The following is an 18929-nucleotide window of genomic DNA, read 5'->3' as shown; positions in this document are numbered from 1 at the left end:
CCATCCATTCTAATATGAATCCAGATATTGTCAAAGGGAAACTATTTAAACAATGTAAAATGATCATGACCGTAATTTTCTGTCCCCTCATTACCACATTCCCTCACGCATGGCTGCACTGTCCAAATAGCTTCAAATCCTCAACATTTTCCTGACAATATGTCTCATTTATAGTCTCATTGGTGGCTCTGGGTTAGGCTACGCTGTGTGTCTATAAGAAAACCAAAATTGTTACCGTCATTATCAAACATAAAACTTGAAAGATATTGTTTTCATAAAACAGAGCAATGGTTTTATGTGAGCTTGCTCCTTTAACGTACAAACTGCCTCGTTTATGCAATGGAATTATTGTACATAATACTCTTCTGCTGTGACTACGGTGATGTTCATTTAATGCAAATTTAGGAGTAAAAATATATGCTTGCTTCATTTGTCCCTACACAGTCCTTTATCAGTGTAGCTGTTTAATTGCCAATTCATTATTCACTTCATTATTCGTGTAACAACTCACACTACATGTTGAATAAGAGATCTGATTGCAGCCTAACTCAGCATTTTTTCCTCCCTCATCCTATACACACCCAGTATCAAATGGGGCACGAGCTGTAGGGCACCATTGATCCTGTGGCTACATGACCTTAGATAGGACAGCTCCATGCGTTTCCAAGATCAATATGTGTAGAATAAAAAGACACGAAGCTGCGAAACACCAGGGTAAGCTGCACTGTGCATCATACCAATGACTGCTGTGTAGGGATTAGAGATTCGATTCCTGTTTAGAGCTGAAAAAGCAAAAGCTAGATTGAAATTACAACTTTTTCAGACTTCATAATATAAAATGTAATAATCAAATGCTTGCAATATTTCCCTATCTGTTTCTACAAAGTGCATTCCATTAGAAAATATTCAAGACAACAATCTCACAATGTATTTAGCCCTAACATCATCCATAACTTTGACATTTCTTGAACCTTAACATATTCGACGTCCTGGACTCAATTAAACCGTGCCTTCACCGCCCCCTTCTGCAGTCCCGTAGAAAGCTCTCCGTCTGTCTGTCCACGGAGCATTGAGCAGATATCTGTGATGTGATTAGACGGCAGATGTTATCCTGCCTCATTTCACAACATTGGATTAGGAGACATTAATTAACTGGATTAGTTGCAGCAGTTTTTTTTCTTTTACTGTGAAGAAAAAAAAAGAAAACGATCTGGCTATATGCACAGGTGGTTTCTAAGGAGCAGATGCCATTGAAGGGTATTTCTGGTGTAGGTTTTTCCAGATTGATTCAGCGTTTGGGCTGATTCATCGTGTTGGCCAATATTGTAATTTCCTTTCAAGGAATCACTCAATTAAATCCATATTGAGACAGTTCGGGAGTAGAGTTCATGCCGGAATTCTTTCTCACCATGGCACCTTTTGGGTTCTATGGGCGGTATTTTACATCGAATTGGGTTATGTTTCGTGTTTACTTTATGAAACTTTAATCTCAGCTGTGGAAAAGCCTTAAAGTGTGGCTCAGCTTTTAAATAAGTCCTCACCCGACCCCGAGATACCCCATGTGACATTAAGATGCCCATTTCAATGATTGTTGTTCGGTTTATTTTTATGTGTCAGAGGATGTCCAGTCAGATGAACCTCTCCTGGTGTCTGGTCTGGACTCCGTGGTCTGTCTCTCTCTCTGACCCGCTCCAAACTTTGGTGAAAGAAGCCATTGTTTTGCACTGCACTTGGACCCCTTGAAAAAACCTGGCTCGAATAACAGGAATGTGATTAGCTTTGGTGACGTATGTACTGTATTTACACAAAATGTTGCTTTGTCAGTTAACTCCAATAAAAAAAAACAAATACTAGCTATTTAAATAACTGATAATTCATCAAGAAAGTGTCTAGGCATGCATTAAGAAAATCAGACCAATTTACCTTAAACTAGGGCTTTTTTTGTTTAAAAAAACAAAACAATAAATGTGGTCTTTCCTGTTCGAGCATGTAAACAGATGCTGCAGCTAACTCATCAGCAAAAACAAACTCCACACTTCTAGCGTCACAGTACAGCATCCCCATGTCATCCCTTCACCTGGCTAAGCAACACACACATCAAATTTGAATCACGGAGTGAAGCGGCAACAACTTAATATTTACATAAAGAAATGAGTAAACCTTGCATTTATTAGAAAAACGATGCTCAAACTTACAATTCACTGTTAGAATTCGAGCTAATCCACCGCTGCAGCCTCAAAACAAGTCGACATGATCCAAATAGCGATCAATAGTTTTCCTCTTCGAAGGTAAACTCTTCATCCCCGTGTGCGTGTCTTGTTCCTCTGGCAGCTCCTTGCGTGTTTCTGTTTTGCCCTTTAGACGAGTTAGCGCAACTTTTTTACACATAAAATCACCAGGTCCTCTCCTCTGGCTGCCGCATGCGTCATCCTGTGCTTCCTGTTTGATGGGCCGAGTGTTTCCCTGGGATTGACCTGACAGGTGCTGCAGCATTGCGGCGTCCATATTATTTTCAGGACTGCGACAGGACTGGCCAATTCTCATCGATTAAAATGTACCACGCGATTATCATGATCGACCTTTATTAAAATCACGATTAGATTAAAAAATTCGATTAACTGCCCAGCCCTACCTTAAACTAGTGAACCATCAGGTGCCAATTATTGCTCAAGAAGTTACTGTCTGAACAAAAACAAATGCCTTCGCACTGGTTTGTCTTTTTTTCTGCTACAGTGCCAAAGCCGCACACACCAAAACAACAGCTCATTGTATTACAGCATTCGAGCCAATTTGCACAAATCTCAGATTCCTGACGGACTTAAGTCTGTGGCCCCTGTCCCAGCTCCACCTCTTTGAGTCCCCTTTCATTTTCACCCTGATTTTACAGTCAGACCAAGAGGGTAACCAATCCGTGATCCACAGGAATAGTAGGATTTATTGGACTATGGATGATAATATACTAAGTTTAGCCTTTATAGATCCATCTGTTTGAACTATGGCTCAGTTTGAGGACATCCCAAAAGCAGCCACTCTGCCGTCCCGCTCGTGCGGTGGGACACCAGGCACCCAAGGGCTGCACCGAAGAGTAGGTCTGCCCAAAATGGAGGACTTCACTTTTGACAGTTTTGAGTTGCTTTACAGTGGGACAATTGACAAGATCAAGAGCCATAAAATCAACCTCAACATCAGTAAGTTCACTGAGCTTGAAGCTGTTAAGTGTGTTATTAAATAGGGCTGATTTGCTGTAAATATTGGTATACTTCAACAAACTGTTGAATGTTCATAAAAAATACATAACATGTATTTGTGATCTTCCGCAACTGGACAGTTGCTATTCCTGAAAGTGCTGCTGGCAATAATGTATGAACTTTTGGCAGTGGTTTGTTTTTTAGTTACTATGCAGATTTGATATTTGATACTTTCACTTTGATCGCAGATATTGAAGTCCTATATCTTCCAAACGTAAGATTTATTCTATTTTTTTTAATCAATAATCTGCATGGAGGGGAATTCTTTAGTTTTTCAGTGACATTTTGATCGTCCTGTCACTGTGAGTTGTTGATAAATAGTTGAGCAGTCCCAGGAATCCAGGACCCAGAGCTAAATTTAGGGGACACCGCACCACGGCAGGGCTGTTGTTGAAATGTTGAGGTTGCTGAGATTTTACCTCTAACTAATTTGATAAGTCTTTTTCTCTGTTTGCCGTTAGGCACGCACAGTGGTTAGAGTCTGTGCTTTATAGCAAGAAGGTCCTGGGTTCAATCCCCGGGCCGGATGGTCCTGTCTGTGTGGAGTTTGCAAGTTCTCATCGTATCTATGCAGGTTTCCTCCAGCTGCTCAGTTTTCCCCTACCACTAAAAACATGTACAATAGGCCAGGATGAATGATGTGTGTGGTGATGGTCCTTAGTGCAGATGTGTGCAGCTGCGCTTCTCTCGGTCTGCCCCAGGGCAGGTGTGGCTGCAATATTAGCCTACCACCGGGTATGGAGTGAATGAATAATGTCTTAAGTTAGACCGGGAGCCAGGCCCGCTCCTCAGGCACATTTTTGCTACCTTTTCCAAACTAGTATCTTTCAATAGAGTATGTCTTGGGTCATTACCAGTGGGGACCCCCCATTCCAACTCGGCCCCGTTCGGCTGTGGGACCCCAAAAACCACTTTAACGGGACAGGCTTCAGACGGAACTTTGTTATTCTCTCCAAAGTAGTGCTGTGGTCACATACAGAGTCACAGATGAATGAAATTTAGAACAAAGAAAGCTGACATGATGAGGAACAAAGGAATATGACAGTTTGGGGCTTTAGCTTTTTCTTTTTCCATATATTAAACAATATATCTACAAAAATGCTAAATAAATGTCATATAGATAAGAAAAGCGCTTCACAAATGAGTGCATTATTGTCATTTGTGTTTATTTTTACCTTTTCAAATGTAAATAGAAAACTGCCCCAACTCATTAGCTTCACATTAAGCCCAAGATGAGCTCAGTACCTCAAACGGATCAGCAGCTATAACAGAAAATGTGTTCCATGTTCCCTCTCAGAGCTGTGGATCCTCATGCATTTGTCCATATAGGCCTGTGGGACTATTCCATGGAAAAGTTACAGCTTTTAGGACAACAGTTCAACTTCACCTTTATGGATTTGCTTCAAACTTGGCACAGTTGATGTTGATATGCTAAATATTCTGTGAATACAATTTGAGCTGCATATCTTTTTTATTTTATGAGTTTTAGGGGATTTCAAAAGGGGGTAAGGTTAAAATCAGGCCTTGATGCAACTAACAAGTTTCACTAACTTTAGAGACTACGGGCGTTTGTGACAATTTAGTACTTATTTCTACTTTTCCAAATATCTTTGACAATCAATACCGAATATGTTGCCAGTGTCATCACTAAATAATATACACGATGGTTTAACGCAGGGGTCACCAACGTGGTGCCCACGGGCACCCAGGTGCCCTTTGGGGCGTGCCCAGCAGCCTTTTAGCCTTTTTTTTTTAAGGTGTAAAAGACTTATTTTTCTTGAATCAAATACAATTACAGTTGTTTCTGTTCTTGTGACTCAATACGAGTTTAAAACAAAACTATTTTACTATCATATGGGGTCAATATCCTTTAAAGGGGGGGGTATTATGCAAAATTGACTTTTTCAAGCTTTCCATCATGTTATTCTGTCACTCCCTCATTAAAAACATGGCTGAAGTGTTGCCTTGGCACATTCACATATTTCTGAGTAATCTGTAAAAACTCTGATGGCGGCCATTTTAGGGATAGGTTTGCCTGAGTCCTCCTAGGAACGCCCCCACCTCCTGGAGACGCCTCCGAGCTTTCGTCACCAGCCGAGTAACCAACCACTGCTCCTCAGCAGAACCCCCTCCCCACTGATGCCACAGACAGTGTGTGGAGGGGGCGTGTCGGAAAGGCTCAGAGGTTCTTAAAGAGACAGAGGCCTATTTCAAGACATTCACTACAGCCATTTTGAGAGAGATATTTTATACAAGGCAGTTATTCTAATTTACTGCATTTACAGACCAACAGAAGGTTTCGTCATCATTGTAGTGTGATATAGACTGGTGCTATGGGGCTGAAAAAAGAATAATACCCCCTCTTTAAGTAAAAAGTGTACGTTTAAGTCTTAAGGATTTGTTTTTAACTGGAAGCTCTCAAACAACTTAATTCCTCGACTGTGGCTCAGATGGTAAAGCGGGGTCGTGAATGTGAGGTTGCCAGTTAGAATCCAAGCTCCCGCAGGTGCATACTGCCATTGTGTCCTTGGGCAAGAAACTTAACCCACATTGTCCATGCATGAATGTAGTGTGTAAGTGAGAGGTGCTGGTCAGAGAGGTCTAAACACATACTGGCAGCCTTGCTTCCATAGCCACAGCTCCCAGGGCACCTGTGGCTACAACAGTAGCTTATCACCGGTGAGTACTGGAGACCCAAGCATTGGTGGCATTGGTATTTGGTAATATTTTCCTGTCATTTCAATTTGAGCTTGTCCAATCCACTTTAAATCCAATCAAAGCCCATCTATACATCATGTCTAAGTGAATGTGAGTTGGTGGTCTAGATGTTAGCAGCCACGCTTCTGTCAGTCTGCCCCAGGAGAAACTGGCTGCATTGCAGCTGGTATGACATGAATGAAAATCCCCATTCCTTTTGAGGAGCCCTTTGGGGGACTTGTGTCATGAAACGCGCTATATAAAATAAGATTCCCTTCCCCTTTACCCAGTCTAAAGCTGACCTGAGTCTAGGGTTGCCAGGTTTCAGAAGTCAAACCTGCCCAAGGACCTGGCAACCCTGCCTGAGTCATTCTAATTGGAGCTTGAGTTAACACAGTCTGAGTCTGTGTTTACCTATTCAGAGCCTAAACCTGTTCCTTTAAGCTTAGACTGGGTTTAGATGTGATCTAAAATCCAGTCTAAACACACATAAACCTGGTCTAAACTTAAGCTTAACCACAATAGACTCAGAATTTAAAAAGAACACTCAGTTATCCAGAATAGAAGAAAAAAATACTATATTATTGTTATTCAGAATAATGAATTACCAGCCATTTTACAATATAGTGGCATTGAAATGAAGAAGTGAAATGGATGATTCCTGAAACGTTAGTCTGTGTAATTCTGGAGAAGTCAAGACAGGTTCCCTTGTGCTTTGGGGATTCAAAGCTCTAGAAATCAGGCTAGCAATTAGCTTGAATGGTGAACCAAAGACAAATTGAAACGAGGTGGACATTAAAGTTGAATCTAATCTAATATAACCGCACCGGGCAGGTCAGGTTTTTGTGAGTGGATAATGCGTTATCCAAACCTTTAATAATAAAAAAAAAAAAAGCCAAAGGTGAAAGTTCACAAATGGTCATTTTAATGTGTGAATTTGGTCCAACATTTACTCTCACAGTAAAACTAAGATGTTGAGGGAGAAAACATAAACAAAGAACCTAAAATTGATGACTGTATGAAAAAAAGTCCTCAATAAGTTTTTACCCACACGTCGACTCGTCTGCCAGTAGTAACACAGCAGGTGCAATGAAAATGCATAGAAAGATGATAAACCACAAAGCAATACATGCTGCTTCAGTAAACACTGGGGAGTTTAAGTAAAGTCGCATTAGGCTGATGAACAGGTCCTAAACTGTTCTTAGTTGTTGTTAATGTTGCATATCTTTGAACCTTCATATTTCACACTTAGTAATGACACTGGAAACATATTCTTATACATTGTTAATGCAATGTTTCGATAAAATAATATATAATGTATATTAATATAATAAGTACTAAAATTCCCAAGTTTGTCACAAACGCCCGTAGTCTCTAAAGTTAGTGAAATTTGTTAGTTGCATCAAGGCCTGATTTTAACCTTACCCCCTTTTGAAATCCCCTAAAACTCATAAATTAAAAAAGATATGCAGCTCAAATTGTATTCACAGAATATTTAGTAAATCAATATCAACTGTGCCAAGTTTGAAGCAAATCCAAAAAGGTGAAGTTGAACTGTTGTCCAAAAAGCTGTAACTTTTCCATGGAATAGTCCCACAGGCCTATATGGACAAATGCATGAGGATCCACAGCTCTGAGAGGGAACATGGAGCACATTTTCTGTTATAGCTGCTGATCTGTTTGAGGTACTGAGCTCATCTTGGGCTTAATGTGAAGCTATTGAGTTGGGGCAGTTTTCTATTTACATTTGAAAAGGTAAAAATAAACACAAAAGACAATAATGCACTCATTTGTGAAGCGCTTTTCTTATCTATATGACATTTATTTAGCATTTTTGTAGATATATTGTTTAATATATGGAAAAAGAAAAAGCTAAAGCCCAAAACTGTCATATTCCTTTGTTCCTCATCATGTCAGCTTTCTTTGTTCTAAATTTCATTCATCTGTGACTCTGTATGTGACCACAGCACTACTTTGGAGAGAATCACAAAGTTCCGTCTGAAGCCTGTCCCGTTAAAGTGGTTTTTGGGGTCCCACAGCCGAACGGGGCCGAGTTGGAATGGGGGATCCCCACTGGTAATGACCCAAGACATACTCTATTGAAAGATACTAGTTTGGAAAAGGTAGCAAAAATGTGCCTGAGGAGCGGGCCTGGCTCCCGGTCTAAGTGTAGTGCTTTGAAAAACTAGTGACACAGGCTTGTAAAGCACAAGATTACTGCAGTATTATATTATTAAAGTGGCGAGAGAAACATGCAGTGAACTGTCAAATTCATGACTTTGTGCAGAAGCCTAAACTGCACGGCTATTGTTGTGCAGCACATACAGCTTTCATTGTAAGTTATATTTGTTGGCAATAATGGTGGTTAGTGGTTACTTTGTTTTTGTTTTCCACATGTCCATTTGTCAGCGTGCACGTGTACACAATTCAAGTGTTCAGCAGAAGCGGAACGAGTTGGCTACAATTTCACCAGAAACTGTGCCATCCTCTGCACTGATGTTCTCTGTTTTGTTCTTTTATTAAAGCATCACATGTTTTTGTAATTAAATTTGTAATTAAGAGATTACATTGCCCAGTTGTGAGCGGTGCACGTTGCATAATCTCTGGTCATTATTTCTAAGCAAACAAAATTATCTCACAATACACATCGGTACAAGAGAAAACGCCGAGGCATAATTCATTGGCATAAATGTTTAATTGCTCAAGGCCATTGTGTCTATTTTCCCAGCATGCTTCGCGGCTGGTCCTGTTATGTATTTGTCTAATAGGTTTACAGCCGGTGGAGGACCTTCTGGCACTGAGTGCACTAAGCTGCTTTGTCCAGTACGACCTTTGGCTGGCCTCAAGTTTCTTACGCACACAGACGCACATGATCATGATTATTTACATTTAATACATGTTATAAGTACTGCTTATAAAAGGGAAAGTTACATAATGAAGAATAGATGATTCTAAAACTGTGGTTAGGCTCTTTTTGATCTACAAGTGTGGTGTATTATTATTATTATTATTATTATTGCTACTATTAAATGGATGACTGCTGCACTTATTCTACTCGGAGTGAAACTGAGGGGTCGATGGGTGGACGCCGGGTTGTCTTTGTTTTTTGTTCTGGGACTGGTATAGAAAAATCCCGGCGATGGTTTAATGTTAAACCTTTATTTAAGCCCTGGGTTTGTTCTTACTGTGGTTGATTTGACTTAAAAGCTAAATATTTCAAGAGGTTTGAGGGCACTGCTCTGATGTATTTCTGCAGAGGGGTGGATATGGCCCCTTTATTAGCCACAGGAGGGCATGATAATGAATCTTTTATTAGTGTTAATGGAGTTGTACGAAGGATTTATGCTGTGAGATATGGGATCAGGTGATGAGATCGAGCCACCATGACCACAATTTATCTTGTGTGTAATGAATATGCTGTAGGAAAGTTAACTTGCTGCAAACACTCATCATTCTGTCATTCTTTGTAGCTGCAGACCGTTATTCGCCCATTTCGTCAGTTGAATTTAAACTCACTTCATGTTGCCTTTTTGCTGTAGATCAAAAATGGATCTGTCGAACTCTTGCAAAATGCTTCCCAGTGTTTTCTTTGAATGTCTCTTGGTTTTGATTGTAACCTCCGCTTAAATATTCACGTGTCCCTTCAGCACGGACAATGGGCTGGGCTAAGAGGAAATCCTGCTGATGCTGTGGGTTTAGAAAGCACTGACACCTGAGCCCGGTCTGTGGCACGAGCTGACAGAACAAAAGGAAGTACAAGGGGCAGGTGAAGGTGAGACGGCCATGTGGGCATGCTGTGAGATCGGAGCTTTAAAATGATTTCCAATGGTTATTCACAATGCTTATAATATAGTATGTCGTCATATGGGGTCACAACGAGCATCGAAACTCTTGTAAAACTCAAAACACGGCAACAAACCTCCTGATGCTAATCAAAATGTAAAATAAAAAGCATATCAGCAAATGGTGATGGTGATATCCTCTCAGCAGAAGTTATATCAGGTTCGTCAAGAATAGTTTTCATAAAGCCAATGGGTGACATAAGTTGGAACACCATCTGGAAAACCTTCCCACCTGCCATTCAGACAAAAGTGAGACTTGGCTATTGTGTCGCTATAAATATCCCTATTTACATGCTGACCTATATCACACATTGTTCGGGCTCTAATTTTAACTTACTCTTCCTACTTTGTGTTTTTACAGAGGAGGAGCTGAGGAAACTGCGAGACGAGACCAATGTGGACTCAATACGACAAGAGCTGGACAGAGAGCGGACCAAGAGGCTGGATCTGGAGCAGAAGATGACAGAACTGCTCAAGAACAGGTACAAAAATACAGAATGTAAACAATCGTACTGTTTTTCATTTGGTTTGTGTTCATGAGGTCATTTTAACAATAACATGTGCATTTCAGATTTGTCTTACACCTCATAACTTCCAGCTGTTCCTTCACCTTGAAATTTTTGATTATGTCAACTCAAATATGGGTGACTATTACAGTGACTAACTATTAATTGTTATTTAGAGTTTACCTCAGCCCATTAAAACATCATCTTTCTTTTTCCCACTTGACCTTGTGTTAGCCTTGGGGTTTTTTCCCCCCGAACCTAAAGCATTTGTTGGACCTGGTTCCTTTGGCCTATGATGAGTCGAACACCAACATATTTTGTGACGGGATTATGAATTTTTGTACACAATGTCCTGATATTTAAGAAAATCGGGGGCTAACAGGCTTTCATGCACCCAAAGCGAACAATTTTTCTCCCAAATTAATAAAGACCGGTAATGCCATTGGAAAGAGCAGCTGTTGCAATTTGCTGCAATTCATTTCAGCACAGATTATGATGGCTCTCGTCAGATGGTGTTTGTGTCCATCTCTCTGCTATTCCCTGAGATACTGCGTGTACAAATATAGAACTTAGCAGCCTGGGACGGGGGGAATCCCGTAGGAGGTGTGTTTGTGATCCTCCGGGAGATGGAAAGAGTGGAGTTAGAGGAGCATCAGGCCTGCCAAAATGCGCACATGACGATACAGAGCCCCTGTCGCTGGTGTCAGGGAAAGACCGCCTCCTTTGGCATTTACGGAGCGATCAGATGATTTGATGGCTGCCAATGACAAATTCCACTGGGGCTCAAAGGCGCAGAGAGTTATAGAAGGGATTTTAGCAAGTGTACACTATAAGGTTGCTAATCTTTTCTCGAATAATTAATGAACAGCTTGCAAACGGCAGATTTCCAGAAATGCCCTGCAGTAAAATGGGAGCTAATTTGAAAATGTTGCCCTTTTCGTAAACCACAGTCTCAAATTGTGGCCCAATGTCTCTTTCTTTCTGTCATCACTACTGACTTTTTAAGATGGAAAAAAGCATTTCTCAGCAGTTGTTGGGTTACCACAAGTCAGTGTACTTCAACTTAGTTTGAAATTGTGTCAAAGTTGAAACCTCAGATCCTTGTCCTATTGATGTTCAGGCCTGGTTTAGTCCTAATTTGTCTCTTTAATAGGGCTTATTTGTGTGGATTGAGCTTTGTTACTTTTGTTAAGGCGGAGAAAAGTCTTTGGGGCATTACAAGAAATAGCATTAAACTGTTGCCTATTATAAATACATTTCACAGAGTGGTAAGATCATCAGTTTGAATGTAGCGTGAGTTTGTGTAATGTCTGCTGACTGTGTTAACCACAGATCATGAATTAAATCTATCTGTCAAACCAAACAGTCACACTTTATTACACATGACATCACTTCTGCTTTTGTTTGTTTCTAATATCAATTATTTTTTTTATTGTTTAACTTAAAGTGGATCTTTACAAATTCTGTTCTGTAAAACTGATTCATTAATATAGTTACCGATTCATTGTTGTCATAATTACCGAATTGTTGGTAATAAGGGAAAATATTTCTGACTTTATATAACTTTCTACAGACTTGAGGACTCTCCACCCCAGCTTCCACGAAAACAGCAGTCTCCGTCCAACAACGGCACTGGTAAGAGAAACACTGGATACAAACAAAGAGGGGAGAAGATGTGGGGAGGCCATATCAGGGGTGTTTAGTGTCTCTTACTTCAGACTCTCAGACAAAGTGAGCAAGTCACTGCAAAAAATCTATATGTAAGATATGATTTCTATTGTATTTAGACAATATCAATGATTTTGATCAGATGAAGTTTAAGACACAGGTCTGTCCCTTTGGGGGAAATGTGGGCCCTAAATTAAGTGTAATTAACATTATATATTATATATTAAATTATATTATATATTGAAACAATATTAAAGGGGATAGAAGAACATGATAGAAGAAAATGTTTGTTTTTTAGACTAATAATAATAATCATTATTATAATGACTTGCGCTTTTGTTGTGCTTTACAATCTTGTGTTACCAAGTTTCTCAAGCACCCCAAAATGTGTCTGATTTAATACATTCTTAATAACTATTGTTTGATAAAACTTTTTTTTAATCATGACAATGTTGAAAGTAATTAATGCACACTGTTATCTTGCATTGTACAGTATTGTCTTATTTGTTTGTTATTTCTACTTTTTACTTACACTTTCCACTGAATGAAAGGAAAAGTGGTGATTGCTGAGGATGTGGTGGTCGCGTAGGAAGTGTGTGGTGCAGTGCTCTGTGGGCATTGTGACGGAAAAGGGTCTATTTTGGACATAGAGCTGTGCGTGACAGCCAACAATTGGCCTCATTCATTCCAAAGTTCTACTTAAAATTTAGGGTAAATTATGCACCATCAATGCATTGCATTTCCAATGCCTGCTTTCCTCCATGTTACTGCTGGAACACTATGTGATAGTTTGACCTTGTGATTGAAGTTTGAGAGCCAGAGAAAGAGGAAGGGAGAAGGAGCTAATATTAGAAAATGGGCTATGATTGTGGATCACCTCATCTAGGCCAGACGTGCTCCTGCTCGAATGTTGGAGGTGTGTCCTAAAAGAAACAAGCACTTTTTAGACACTTTTATTGAACAACAGTGACTATGTTTGATTTGATGTGAGTCTTGATTTATTTTAGATAGGAACAAGCAGTTACATAATGTAGTGAAATTACAAAACGTCTGCAAAACTTCTATGCCGGCCCCCGAAATACCCTTATAGGAAAAACCCTATAACTATGCCTAGGTAAAGCAAAATGTACAATATAAAATGGGCTACTCTAACATACGAGACCATGGGCTTCAGATATCAGAAGTATTAACATTTGTAAATATTCTGCTGAATGTTCTGAATCATTTGTTTTGAACTGACAAAAAGAATGATCTCTTGTTTGTCTCTGCAGCTGAGAAGCAGCAAACAGAAGTGTGGAGCTCGCGGCTACAGAAGTGGCTGTATGAGCGATTCGGGGTTTACCTTGAAGATTTCCGTTTCCAGCCGGAGGAGAGCACCGTGGAGGCAGAGGAACCGCTAAGTGCTAAAAGGTGGGTGCGGCCTGAGTAGAACATGAAGTGCCTGTTCCAACTTATCGATCTGTGGGTGTTCAAATGGACATGACAAAGATACAGACTGTAAAAGCTATATAAATATGTCAAATATTGTCCTGGCTTTGTACGAGGTTGATGCAAGTCTAGTCCTTGTTTAGTCATGGATTAGTCCTTTAGCTTCATGTTGTCAGACCTTGGTCCTCCAGGTTGTGTTGTGTGCATGCATTGCTTTAGCATTTTCAAATCAGATTTAAGTTCAAAGATAAAGCAAGTGCTCAGGGTAAAAGTGGATGAGGAATGAACAGTTGTTCAAACAGAAACAGAAAGTGCTTTGCAGAAGTGCTTTTCAGCATTGGATTTCCTGCCACAAAATATTTCTCCTCAATACAGTGCCTCTCGAAAGTATTCATACACCTTGAACTTTTGCACATTTTGTCATGTTTACAACCCTAAACACAAAGATTTTATTTTTATTTTTTTACTGAACGTTCACACACAAGTAACAGACAACTGTGAAGTGAAAGCAAAATGATACATGATTCTGTTATTTTTCAAAAAATAGAAAAGTGAAAAGTGGGACGTGCATAAGTATTCATACAGCATGCATGAATACTTTGTGGAACCCCCTTTTGCTCTAATAACAGCACAAGTCTTTTGGGGTCTGACTCTACAAGATTTGCACATGTAGAGACTGACGTTTTAGCCCATTCCTCTTTACAAAACAACTCAAGCTCTGTCACATTAGAAGGAGAGCGTTTGTGAACAGCAGTTTTCAGATTATTCCACAGATTTTCAATAGGATTTAGGTCAGGACTTTGACTGGGCCATTCTAACACATTAATATGTTTTTATTGAACCATTCCATTGTAGATTTATCTTTGTGCTTCGGGTCATTGTCCTGCTGGAAGGTGAATCTCCATCCCAGCCTCAGTTCTCTTGCTGACTCCAGCAGGTTTTCCTCCAAAATGTCTCTGTATTTGGCTCCATCCATCTTCAAAACTATTCTTACAATCTCCCCAGTCCCAGCTGAGGAAAAGCAGCCCCACAGCATGATGCTCCCCCCCCCCCCCCCCATATTTGACACTGGGGATGGTGCACTCAGGACGATGAGCAGTGTTAGGTTTGCTCCATACATAACGTTTTACATTTGGGCCAAAAAGTTCAATTTTTGTCTCATCTGACCAAAGCTCCTTCTTCCACATGGAGCTGTGTCCTCCATATGACTTCTAGCAAACTTCAAACAGGATTTCTTATGGCCTCCTTTCAATAATGGCTTTCTTCTTCCACTCGTACATGAAGGCCAGATTTGTGTAGATACGACTTATAGTTGTCCCATGTACAGATTCCCCCAGCTCAGCGGCAGGACTTCACAGCTCCTCCAGAGTTATCTTGGGGCACTTGGTTGCATTTCTCACCAGTGCTCTCCTTGTTCAGTTTGTTAGTTTACGTGAATGGCCGTGTCTTGGTAAGTTGGCAGTGGTGCTTTACTCTTTCCATTTCCGTATGATGGATTGAACAGTGCTCCGGGAGATGTTTAAATCTTGGGAAATCTTTGTATAACTTAATGCTGCTTTAAACTTCTCCACAGCTTTATCCCTGACCTCTCTGGTGTGCTCCTTGACCTTCATGATGTTGTTTAGTGACCAATACACTCTGACCATAGCTCTGAGGCCCTCACAGAACAGCTGTAATTAAACTGAGAGTAGATTACACACAGGTGGCCTCTATTTAATGGTTAGGCCAAGGTGTGAACATTCTGCCGTCATTAGGAATGTTATAAAGGCAATTCTATGCACTCGGAAAATGCTGTATGAATACTTATGCACGCCCCACTTTTCACTTTTCTATTTTTGGAAAAATAACGGAATCATGTATCATTTTGCTTTCACTTCACAGTTGTCTGTTACTTGTGTGTGAACGTTCAGTAAAAAAATCAAAATAAAATCTTTAAGTTTAGGGTTGTCAACATGACAAAATGTGCAAAAGTTCAAGGTGTATGAATACTTACGAGAGGCACTGTATTTGCACAGTTGCACAGCAGTCTGTATATCAATCAGACTTTGTTGTTTTTGAATCATGTTCTGTGCATTAATTTATCTCAGTCAAGCGGGTACTGCCAGCCAAGCCACTTACTGTAATTTTCAAGACTAATCAAGACTAAACCAGGACTAAACCAGGACTAAGAAGAAGTCTTTCTCGTTTTCCTCCTCCGTGAGATGATGTGAGTCATGCTGGTAATGGAGGCCAAGTTACACTCCTCCACTGCTTGCGTTCATTTTGGATGATTTCCTGTGTCTTTTCTGACCTTCATTTTTTGTTCCTCTTCCTGTGCAGGTTGACAGAAAATATGCGGCGACTAAGTAAGTGCACACTTCAGTTTTTGCTAAAAAAGAATATTCAGTATTGTGCTGTAGGTTTAGTTTATGTCTGCTGCCCACACTTCAATACACTTTAATATTTGACTGTCTTGTTTTAGAGCGAGGAGCCCGACCTGTCACTAATTTCTTAAGGAATCTTTCGGCCTTATCTAATTGGCACTCTGTCTACACATCTGCTATTGCCTTAATTGTGAGTATATTTCATTGATATAAAACATATTTTTATATAATATACAGTATATTCAGTCTATCCATTTTTTTCTTCAGTGTGTATTATTTTTTTTTATATTCACCTCAGTACTCTATAAACAGCAGTGATAAAATCTGCAGTGACATTTTTGCCCACTGCTCTCACACCGTTGACACTCGTTGATTGAACTTTGATGGAAAAGGCCAAAGTAATCAGCTCAGACTAGAGATGATTGTACTGCGGAGCTAATGGCACCTCTGTACCACCTCTAACAGCTGTCTGTTTATTTGTGTATCCACTGGTATTATTGTTATGGAAATAAGGCTTTTACACAGCAAGAATATTTAACCTTACTGTATTTGTGTCTGCAGATCTACATGTACGCTGCTTGGCATGGCTGGGCCATTCCAATGTTCCTTTTCCTAGCCATCCTGCGTTTGTCGTTGAATTACCTCATTGCCAGGTAAAACCACTGTAGCTACTACCAGGACCAAAATAAACTGTCCTATTAAGTCTTAATAACATTTCTCTTTGAACAAAGCTTTGACTTTCAACAATAGTTACAGGGAAAAGTCTCCTGTCTTTTTATTGTTTTGTGGTCATGTTTTGCATTCTTTTGTGAGCTGTCCTTTGCACAAATGGAGCTCAACAGTTCAGGTGCTTGAAGTAAAAATCCCATTCAAAATCTCCATAGACTTTTCAAAAAAAAAAAGGGTTTAAAAGAACCATGCAGCTATTTGGCTGTGGTAACTTATGAACGTAAAACAGACCATTTCATATTGAAAAAAAAAACCATTGTGACTTATTTCCAAGGTGTTTTATTTCTTGTAAAATATCTGCACTAGATCTGGATGTCCTTTGAATGAATGAATCGTTTGTTTTTAAATGATAAAAAGACTGATGGTCATGACACTTGGACGTAGTCACGCAACTGCAGTCCACTGTGATCTGGGTGCCTTTACCCAATATTTGAGTGTGAGACTGGAGACTCGATGTTCAGATTTGGTCAGATTAGCTCAGTTGTTAAAACAATCTTCTTCCAAATTCATCAACTGGCTAAAGTCCAACCTGTTTTGTCCCAGCAGCACTTTGAGATTTTCTTTCCCGCTTTTGTCGGTAACTGCCTCGATTATTGCAGTGCACTGTATGTTGGGCTTAACCAGGCTTCCCTCGCCCCTCAGGTTGCACTATGGTCAGTAGTTGGCACAAAGCTGATCAGTCTCCATCGTGCTTGTAAGATCTTATATTTGAATTTTTCACAAAGTCTCTGGGGATTTAGAAAGAAATATTTTCTTCTTGCACCGACCGGAGCCTCGACTGTTGAGCTCTATACATCCTTTTTCCTCAAGAAACGCAAAATCCACATGGTTTTACGTAGAGAAGAATGTAAAACGTAAAACATGTGATGTATTTGACCATATGCACCCTTTTACATTGAGCTCATGCCTCACATGTTCCTGTTTTAGAGGCTGGAGGATCCAGTGGAGCATTGTGCCTGAAGTCTCTGAACCTTTGGTAAGAAGCTTCCCTTTGTCTTTCTGCTCATGTGGCCTGTTTGATTGTTGGTCATTGTATTTATGTGATTGTGATTGTGATTACAGCAGGAGCCGCCAAAGGAAGACCTCACTGTGTCTGAGAAGTTTCAGCTTGTGTTAGATGTTGCGCAAAAAGCACAGGTACTTTTTACACCATTGATATAATTGGGAAATTGCTTTCATGCAGCGGGGAGGGACTTGGTGTGTGTGCGCGTCCTCCATCTGGGAAAAGATAGTTATTACTAATATAAATGAAGACAAATAAAAATACATTCATGTAAATTAATCGTATAATGTTTTTTTTGGTGTTGTTATAGAGTAAATACGTTTAACATTTTTCTTACAGAACCTCTTTGGCAAAATGGCAGACGTTTTGGAGAAGATAAAAAAGTAAATTAACATATCTTTTTAGAATATAATATAGAATAGAATATAACTTAATTGTCTGTGCAAAAGAGCAGAAATGTGTCTTTCAGCACCGCTCAATTTAAACTGCAATTCCCAAATACTGTCTTTTGCATCTTTTCTGTAAAAATGGTTCACATTTGTTGTTTTTCCGTAGCTTGTTCATGTGGGTCCAGCCTGAGAGCACCAGAAAACTGTACATCCTTTTATGGGCTGCGTTCATTACTTCCTGCGTCCTCCCATACAAACTGATGGGCTTCATGATTGGTAAGAGTGTAAAAAAGGCTGCCTTTACAAATCGTTTTGTTCTATGAATAACACCAATAAGAAAAGCATTCTTTCTTGTGTTGTGTAACTGTCCTTGGGACTTTTGTTGAATCTTGTTTGTCTCATAGTCGACAATAACATGGGCAGCTCTTGTTGTTTTCGAATTGTGCTTCAGGCAAAAGCTGGCAGTAATAGATATTCACTATTTCTCATTTATTCCGAATGTTTGCATAAGAAACACCATCAAAATGACAGATCTATGAGTGCAAATTTACTAGAAAAGAACGACTTAAAGGAACAGGCCACCATTTTTAAATACTGAGATATGTTGTTACCTTAGCTTAGATGAGTTGATGTGTACCGGTCTGGTCTTCCCTCAGTCACGTAAAGCACTGATGGCGTTTGCATGTATCCTCTCCTCATCAATGGATCCAAACGGAGGTGAAGTTCGAAGCGACCAAGCTCTTCCACGTTTTCCCCATTTAAATATGGTTACATGAGCCTTTACACAATCCAAGTATAGTGTTGCGGGGTTACGCCTCTACACAAATGATATGGCTTAGTCAGATTCGTGTCGGGTGACTTTATCGTGCTGGTCCGCCAAAAAGTGCAAAAAAATAAGATTTTTACCAGTTTCCGTTCCACTTGCAGTGGTATACAATATGTACAATTTTGTAGTCCGCCTTTTCAGTTTTCCTGGAGCTGGTACCTGCGTTGTACCCAGCTCCCCTTCATACACACACACTGCCCTTGGGGTGCTGAAGGCCCCCCTCATATAGT

The 18929-nt window shown here is 39.9% G+C and overlaps 1 protein-coding gene across 3 annotated transcripts in view; it reads left to right on the top strand.

Annotated features, from left to right (window-relative positions):
- The window catches only part of gramd4a (GRAM domain containing 4a), a 44662-nt gene that overhangs the window by 20332 nt on the left and 5401 nt on the right, over window positions 1-18929 (top strand). For all 3 annotated transcript variants that reach the window (XM_079551543.1, XM_079551544.1, XM_079551545.1), the window contains 10 exons: window positions 10149-10269; window positions 11867-11928; window positions 13233-13371; window positions 15709-15734; window positions 15851-15942; window positions 16314-16405; window positions 17409-17457; window positions 17544-17618; window positions 17824-17867; window positions 18040-18149. In XM_079551543.1, the coding sequence (XP_079407669.1) occupies window positions 10149-10269; window positions 11867-11928; window positions 13233-13371; window positions 15709-15734; window positions 15851-15942; window positions 16314-16405; window positions 17409-17457; window positions 17544-17618; window positions 17824-17867; window positions 18040-18149 (810 nt within the window). The remainder of the gene's footprint in view (window positions 1-10148; window positions 10270-11866; window positions 11929-13232; window positions 13372-15708; window positions 15735-15850; window positions 15943-16313; window positions 16406-17408; window positions 17458-17543; window positions 17619-17823; window positions 17868-18039; window positions 18150-18929) is intronic.

Source organism: Gobius niger, assembly GCF_951799975.1.
Source record: "Gobius niger genome assembly, chromosome: 2".
Taxonomy (NCBI): Eukaryota; Metazoa; Chordata; class Actinopteri; order Gobiiformes; family Gobiidae; genus Gobius; species Gobius niger.
The sequence above is the reverse complement of the archived record's forward strand: the minus strand, read 5'-3'. Positions and strand labels throughout refer to the sequence as shown.